The sequence below is a fragment of the Eptatretus burgeri genome, chromosome 14 (assembly GCF_056783735.1).
Source record: "Eptatretus burgeri isolate ZD-2024b chromosome 14, Ebu_testis_v1, whole genome shotgun sequence".
Lineage (NCBI taxonomy): Eukaryota > Metazoa > Chordata > Myxini > Myxiniformes > Myxinidae > Eptatretus > Eptatretus burgeri.
The window spans coordinates 716871-726918 of record NC_140974.1 but is presented as its reverse complement, the minus strand read 5'-3'; the positions used below and the strand labels follow the sequence as shown (position 1 = coordinate 726918).

General features: G+C 37.5%; 1 protein-coding gene across 1 annotated transcript in view; it reads left to right on the top strand.

The window, feature by feature from the left end:
- Window positions 1-1308: 1308 nt before the first annotated feature.
- Window positions 1309-10048, top strand: part of LOC147012530 (signal recognition particle subunit SRP72-like) — a 46556-nt gene continuing 37816 nt past the window's right edge. The window contains exon 1 of the mRNA XM_085855749.1: window positions 1309-1403. Within this exon, the coding sequence (XP_085711875.1) occupies window positions 1350-1403 (54 nt within the window). The 5' untranslated portion in view covers window positions 1309-1349. The remainder of the gene's footprint in view (window positions 1404-10048) is intronic.

Genomic DNA, 10048 nt, shown 5'->3' with positions numbered 1-10048 from the left:
AGTGTCGCACCCCGAGAAGAGCCTGTACACGCTGGGCGAGACATGATTCACGAGAGCGGCAAATTTGTCAGCTCCCTCCTCGATGATGGTCAGATAGTGTGAGAAGGAGCAGAACCAATGCGACCATTTGAGAAGGAGCAGAACCAATGCGACCATGGAATAAAGCCTAAACTCTGAAGGTTCATCTCTCGCTCTCATTACAATTTATTCCATTTGATTTTCTCGGCTCTCTCAACCAAAGATGGACAAGATCTACAAACCAGAGAGGTTCGACGCAGACCCAAACGCAACTGACGCAGAAATGAAATGGAATAAATTGTAATGAGAGCGAGAGATGAACCTTCAGAGTTTAGGCTTTATTCCATTTGATTGGAGCCGCTTCTGCGGGCACACCGGGGAATACAGGTTCAGCTAGGAGTACATAAGCAGTAACGTATACATGTGCAATTAATCACCGCAGAATAAATCCGCGTAAGCACGGAGTTCGATATAATCTCCATTCTCACCAGTCAATGAGCACCTTCAGTTAACGAGCATCAAGTGAACAGCCGATGTAAATGGCAATGCCCCGGGGACAACCACTCGTGCCGCAGAGACCTCCCCTTATACGCGAGACGCACAACATGTGATCCCGCGTCATGTCCCTCAATTCCCCTCAATTCACCACATTGATTATATGAATGTATGAGAATCGCCTTCTAATTGATCGGTGTATGAACGTGCAAACACTTAAAGCGTTGGTAACTTCGATATTCTATATTTTGAGGCGATACAACATAGCGCTGTTTAAACAAAAGAAAGACGACGGAATCAAAAGAGCTCGCCCACTGTGAAGGCCACAAAATCGCCGAGCAATCGAGCAAGACGCGAACCCGGAGGTAACCGAACACGGATGCAACGTGTGGTGAATTGAGGTGAATTGAGGGACATGACGCGGGATCACATGTTGTGCGTCTCGCGTATAAGGGGAGGTCTCTGCGGCACGAGTGGTTGTCCCCGGGGCATTGCCATTTACATCGGCTGTTCACTTGATGCTCGTTAACTGAAGGTGCTCATTGACTGGTGAGAATGGAGATTATATCGAACTCCGTGCTTACGCGGATTTATTCTGCGGTGATTAATTGCACATGTATACGTTACTGCTTATGTACTCCTAGCTGAACCTGTATTCCCCGGTGTGCCCACAGAAGCGGCTCCAATCAAATGGAATAAAGCCTAAACTCTGAAGGTTCATCTCTCGCTCTCATTTCACAACGTATGTTGATTTCTGGTTGTGGTTGGTTGTGCTCCGTGATCGCGAATAAACGTCACTTCCGATCTCGCCCAACATGGAGTCCTGAGTATCTTGCATGGTCTCAGAAGAATCTGCAAATATCTCCGAACATCCATGCCATCTGACGCTGGTATTTGAACCACGATATGGAATAGGCAAAGCCGAGAAGCGAACGTTAAATTCTTCTTGCATTCGCTTCTTAAATATATCAAATTAAACCGTCTTTTTGCTATGAAAAAAATATGACCTGAACATCACCTTCACAACAACAACAACACCGCCAAGAACAGGATCACATCTGGAAAAAAAATCCTCAACATAACCTTCACAACAACTGCACCACCGAGAACAGGATCTCATCTGCAAAAACAAAATATTACCTTCACAACAACAACTACACCGCCAAAAACAGGATCTCATCCTCAAAAATAAATATTACCTTCACAACAACAACAACACCACCAAAAACAGGATCTCATCTGAAAAAATAAATATTGCCTCAACATGACCTTCACAACAATAACTACACCACCTAAAACAGGATCTCATCTGAAAAAAAAAATCCTCAACATTACCTTCACAACAACTACACCACCGACAACAGGATGTCATCTGAAAAAAAAATCCACAACATTACTTTCACAACAACTACACCACCAAGAACAGGATCTCATCGAAACAAATAAATATTACCTCAACATTATACCTCAACAACAACAACACCGCCGAGAACAGGATCTCATCGAAACAAATAAATATTACCTGAACATTATACCTCAACATTACCTTCACAAAAACAATGACACCGCCGAGAACAGGATCTCATCTACAAAAATAAATATTACCTCAACATTAAACCTCAACATTACCTTCACAACAACTACACCGCCTGGAACATGATCTCATCGAAAAAAATTAATATTACCTCAACATTATACCTCAACATTACCTTCACAGCAACAACTACACCATCGAGAACAGGATCTCATCTACAAAAATAAATATTACCTCAACATTACCTTCACAACAACAACTACACCGCCGAGAACAGGATCACATCGAAAAACATAAATATTACCTCAACATTATACCCCTACATTACCTTCACAAAAACAACTGCACCGCCGAGAACAGGATCTCATCGAAAAAAATTAATATAACCTCAACATTACCTTCACAACAACTACAACGCCAAGAACAGGATCACATCAAAAAAATATATATTACCTCAACATTACCTCCACAACAACAACGACACTGCCGAGAACAGGATCTCATCTAAAAAAAATTAATATTACCTCAACATTATACCTCAACATTACCTTCACAACAACAACCACACCGCCGAGAACAGGATCTCATCTAAAAAAATAAATGTTACCTCAACATTATACCTCAACATTACCTTCACAACAACAACGACACCGCCGAGAACACGATCTCATCTAAAAAAATAACTATTACCTCAACATTATACCTCAACATTACCTTCACAACAACAACTACACCACCGAGAACAGGATCTCATCTAAAAAAATTAATATAACCTCAACATTATACCTCAACAACAACAACAACAACACCGCCAAGAACAGCATCTCATCTAAAAAAATAACTATTACCTCAACATTATATCTCAACATTACCTTCACAACAACGACAACACCACCACCGAGAACAGGATCTCATCTAAAAAAATAACTATTACCTCAACATTATACCTCAACATTACCTTCACAACAACAATGACACCGGCGAGAACAGGATCTCATCCACAAAAATAAATATTACCTCAACATTAAACCTCAACATTACCTTCACAACAACTACACCGCCTGGAACATGATCTCATCGAAAAAAATTAATATTACCTCAACATTATACCTCAACATTACCTTCACAGCAACAACTACACCATCGAGAACAGGATCTCATCTACAAAAATAAATATTACCTCAACATTACCTTCACAACAACAACTACACCGCCGAGAACAGGATCACATCGAAAAACATAAATATTACCTCAACATTATACCCCTACATTACCTTCACAAAAACAACTGCACCGCCGAGAACAGGATCTCATCTAAAAAAAATAATATAACCTCAACATTACCTTCACAACAACTACAACGCCAAGAACAGGATCACATCAAAAAAATATATATATTACCTCAACATTACCTCCACAACAACAACGACACTGCCGAGAACAGGATCTCATCGAAAAAAATTAATATTACCTCAACATTACCTTCACAACAAGAACGACACCGCCGAGAACAGGATCTCATCTAATAAAATAAATATTACCTCAACATTATACCTCAACATTACCTTCACAACAACAACAACACTGCCGAGAACAGAATCTCATCAAAAAAAATAAATATTACCTCAACATTATACCTCAATATGACCTTCACAACAACAACTACACCACTGAGAACAGGATCTCATCTAAAAAAATTAATATTACCTCAACATTACCTTCACAACAACGACACCACCAAGAACAGGATCTCATCTAACAAAATAACGATTTCCTCAACATTATACCTCAACATTACCTTCACAACAACAACCACACCGCCGAGAACAGGATCTCATCTAAAAAAATTTATATTACCTCAACATTATACCTCAACATTACCTTCACAACAACAACGACACCGCCGAGAACAGGATCTCATCTAAAAAAATAAATGTTACCTCAACATTATACCTCAACATTACCTTCACAACAACAACGACACCGCTGAGAACACGATCTCATCTAAAAAAATAACTATTACCTCAACATTATACCTCAACATTACCTTCACAACAACAACTACACCACCGAGAACAGGATCTCATCTAAAAAAATTAATATTACCTCAACATTATACCTCAACAACAACAACAACAACAACAACTACACCGCCAAGAACAGCATCTCATCTAAAAAAATAACTATTACCTCAACATTATATCTCAACATTACCTTCACAACAACAACAACACCACCACCGAGAACAGGATCTCATCGAAAAAAATTAATATTACCTCAACATTATACCTCAACATTGCCTTCACAACAACAACTACACTGCCGAGAACAGGATCTCATCGAAAAAAATTAAGATTACCTCAACATTATCCCTCCACATTACCTTCACAACAACGACACCACCTAGAACAGGATCTCATCTAAAAAAATTAATATTACCTCAACATAACCTTCACAACAACAATTACACCGCCGAGAAAAGGATCTCATCTAAAAAAATAAATATGACCTCAACATAACCTTCACAACAACAACTACACCACCAAGAACAGGATCTCATCGAAAAAAATAAATATTACCTCAACATTACCTTCACAACAACAACGACACCGCCGAGAACAGGATCTCATCTACAAAAATAAATATTACCTCAACATTAAACCTCAACATTACCTTCACAACAACTACACCGCCTGGAACAGGATCTCATCGAAAAAAATTAATATTACCTCGACATTATACCTCAACATTACCTTCACAGCAACAACGACACCGTCGAGAACAGGATCTCATCTGCAAAAATAAATATTACCTCAACAACAACGACACCACGGAGAACAGGATCTCAGCAAAAAAATAAATATTACCTCAACATTACCTTCACAACTACAACTACACCGCCGAGAACAGGATCTCATCTACAAAAATAAATATTACCTCAACATTACCTTCACAACAACAACTACACCGCCGAGAACAGGATCACATCGAAAAAAATAAATATTACCTCAACATTATACCCCGACATTACCTTCACAAAAACAACTGCACCGCAGAGAACAGGATCTCATCTAATAAAATTAATATTACCTCAACATTACCTTCACAACAACAACTACAACGCCAAGAACAGGATCACATCAAAAAATATATATATTACCTAAACATTAGACCTCAACATTACCTTCACAACAACAACGACACTGCCGAGAATAGGATCTCATCGAAAAAAATTAATATTACCTCAACATTATACCTCAAAATTACCTTCACAACAACAACTACACTGCCTGGAACAGGATCTCATCTAATAAAATAAATATGACCTCAACATTATACCTCAACATTACCTTCACAACAACAACTACACTGCCTAGAACAGAATCTCATCAAAAAAAACAAATATTACCTCAACATTATACCTCAACATGACCTTCACAACAACAACTACACCACCGAGAACAGGATCTAAACTAAAAAAATTAATATTACCTCAACATTACCTTCACAACAACTACACCACCAAGAACAGGATCTCATCGAACAAAATAACGATTTCCTCAACATTATACCTCAACGTGACCTTCACAACAACAACGACACGCCCGAGAACAGGATCTCATCAAAAAAAATTAATATTACCTCAACATGATACCTCAACATTACCTTCACAACAACAACCACAACGCCGAGAACAGGATCTCATCTAAAAAAATTTATATTACCTCAACATTATACCTCAACATTACCTTCACAACAACAACGACACTGCCTAGAACAGGATCTCATCGAAAAAAAAAATACGACCTCAACATTATACCTCAACATTACCTTCACAACAACAACGACACTGCCGAGAACAGGATCTCATCTAAAAAAATAACTATTACCTCAACATTACCTTCACAACAACGACACCACCGAGAACAGGATCTCATCTAAAAAAAAATAATATTACCTCAACATTAGACCTCAACAACAACAACAACTACACTGCCAAGAACAGCATCTCATCGAAAAAAATAACTATTACCTCAACATTATGCCTCAACATTACCTTCACAACAACAACAACAACACCGCCGAGAACAGGATCTCATCGAAAAAAATTAATATTACCTCAACATAATAACTCAACATTACCTTCACAACAACAACTACACTGCCTAGAACAGGATCTCATCGAAAAAAATTAATATTACCTCAACATTATACCTCAACATGACCTTCACAACAAGAACTACACCACCTAGAACAGGATCTCATCTAAAAAAATTAATATAACCTCAACATAACCTTCACAACAACAACTACACCGACGAGAACAGGATCACATCGAAAAAAATAAATATTACCTCAACATTATACCTCAACATTACCTTCACAACAACAACTACACCGCCTGGAACAGGATCTCATCTAATAAAATAAATATTACCTCAACATGACCTTCACAACAACAACGACACCACCGAGAACAGGATCTCATCTAAAAAAATTAATATTACCTCAACATTATACCTCAACATTACCTTCACAACAACAACTACACCACCAAGAACAGGATGTCATCGAAAAAAATAACTATTTCCTCAACATTATACCTCAACGTGACCTTCACAACAACAACTACACCGCCGAGAACAGGATCTCATCAACAAAAATAAATATTACCTCAACATTACCTTCACAACAACAACTACAACGCCAAGAACAGGGTCACATCAAATAAAATATATTACCTCAACATGAGACCTCAACATTACCTTCACAACAAGAACGACACCACCGAGAACAGGATCTCATCTAAAAAAATTAATATAACCTCAACATAACCTTCACAACAACAACTACACCGACGAGAACAGGATCACATCGAAAAAAATAAATATTACCTCAACATAATACCTCAACATAACCTTCACAAAAACAACTGCACCGCCGAGAACAGGATCACATCAAAAAAAAATATATTACCTCAACAAGAGACCTCAACATTACCTTCACAACAACAACGACACCGCCGAGAATAGGATCTCATCGAAAAAAATTAATATTACCTCAACATTACCTTCACAACAACAAATACACCACCAAGAACAGGATCTCATCGAACAAAATAACGATTTCCTCAACATTATACCTCAACGTGACCTTCACAACAAGAACGACACGCCCGAGAACAGGATCTCATCTAAAAAAATTAATATTACCTCAACATTATACCTCAACATTACCTTCACAACAACAACCACACCGCCGAGAACAGGATCTCATCTTAAAAAATTTATATTACCTCAACATTATACCTCAACATTACCTTCACAACAACAACGACACCGCCGAGAACAGGATCTCATCTAAAAAAATAACTATTACCTCAACATTATACCTCAACATTACTTTCACAACAACAACTACACCGCCGAGAACAGGATCTCATCGAAAAAAAATCAATATTACCTCAACATTATACCTCAACAACAACTGCACTGCCAAGACCAGCATCTCATCTAAAAAATAACTATTACCCCAACATTATACCTCAACATTACCTTCACAACAACAACAACACCGCCGAGAACAGGATCTCATCGAAAAAAATTAATATTACCTCAACATTATACCTCAACATAACCTTCACAACAACAACTACACAGCATAGAACAGGATCTCATCTGAAAAAATAAATATTACCTCAACATTACCGTCACAACAACAACTACACCGCCTAGAACAGGATCTCATCGAAAAAAATTAATATTACCTCAACATTACCTTCACAACGACTACACCGCCAAGAACAGGATCACATCGAAAAAAATAAATATTGCCTCAACAATACCTTCACAAAAACAACGACACCGCCGAGCACAGGATCTCATCTAAAAAAATAATTATTACCTCAACATTATACCTCAACATTACCTTCACAACAACAATGACACCGCCGAGAACAGGATCTCATCTACAAAAATAAATATTACCTCAACAACAACGACACCACGGAGAACAGGATCTCAGCTAAAAAATAAATATTACCTCAACATTACCTTCACAAAAACAACTACACCGCCAAGAACAGCATCTCATCTAAAAAAATAACTATTACCTCAACATTATACCTCAACATTACCTTCACAACAACAACTACACTGCTGAGAACAGGATCTCATCTAAAAAAAAATAATATTACCTCAACATTATACCTCAACAACAACAACTACACCGCCAAGAACAGGATCTCATCTAAAAAAATAACTATTACCTCAACATTATATCTCAACATTACCTTCACAACAACAACAACAACACCACCGAGAACAGGATCTCATCGAAAAAATTTAATATTACCTCAACATTATACCTCAACATTACCTTCACAACAACAACTACACTGCCGAGAACAGGATCTCATTAAAAAATAAATATTACCTCAACATTATACCTCAACATTACCTTCACAACAACAACTACACCGCCGAGAACAGGATCACATCGAAAAAAATAAATATTACCTCAACATTATACCCCTACATTACCTTCACAAAAACAACTGCACCGCCGAGAAAAGGATCTCATCTAAAAAAATTAATATTACCTCAACATTACCTTCACAACAACAACAACAACGCCAAGAACAGGATCACATCAAAAAAATATATATTACCTCAACATTAGACCTCAACATTACCTTCACAACAACAACGACACCGCCGAGAATAGGATCTCATCGAAAAAAAATTAAAATTACCTCAACATTACCTTCACAACAACAACTACACCACCAAGAACAGGATCTCATCTAACAAAATGATGATTTCCTCAACATTATACCTCAACGTGACCTTCACAACAACAACGACACGCCCGAGAACAGGATCTCATCTAAGAAAATTGATATTACCTCAACATTACCTTCACAACAATAACCACACCGCCGAGAACAGGATCTCATCTTAAAAAATTTATATTACCTCAACATTATACCTCAACATTACCTTCACAACAACAACGACACCGCCGAGAACAGGATCTCATCTAAAAAAATAACTATTACCTCAACATTATACCTCAACATTACTTTCGCAACAACAACTACACCGCCGAGAACAGGATCTCATCGAAAAAAAATTAATATTACCTCAACATTATACCTCAACAACAACAACAACTACACTGCCAAGAACAGCATCTCATCTAAAAAATAACTATTACCTCAACATTATACCTCAACATTACCTTCACAACAACAACAACACCGCCAAGAACAGGATCTCATCGAAAAAATTAATATTACCTCAACATTATACCTCAACAACAACAACTACACTGACAAGAACAGCATCTCATCTAAAAAATAACTATTACCTCAACATTATACCTCCACATTACCTTCACAACAACAACTACACCACCTAGAACTGGATCTCATCTAAAAAAAATTAATATTACCTCAACATTATACCTCAACATAACCTTCACAACAACAACTACACCGCCTAGAACAGGATCTCATCTAAAAAAATAAATATGACCTCAACATTATACCTCAACATAACCTTCACAACAACAACTACACTGCCAAGAACAGGATCTCATCGAAAAAAAATATATTACCTCAACATTATACCTCAACATAACCTTCACAACAACAACAACACGACGACCGAGAACAGGATCTCATCTTAAAAAAATAAATATTACCTCAACATGATACCTCAACATTACCTTCACAACAACAACGACACTGCCGAGAACAGGATCTCATCGAAAAAAATAAATATTACCTCAACATTAAACCTCAACATTACCTTCACAACAACAACTACACCGCCTGGAACAGGATCTCATCTAATAAAATAAATATTACCTCAACATTATACCTCAACATTACCTTCACAACAACTACACGGCCGAGAACAGGATCTCATCAAAAAAAATAAATATTACCTCAACATTATACCTCAACATGACCTTCACAACAACAACGACACCAAC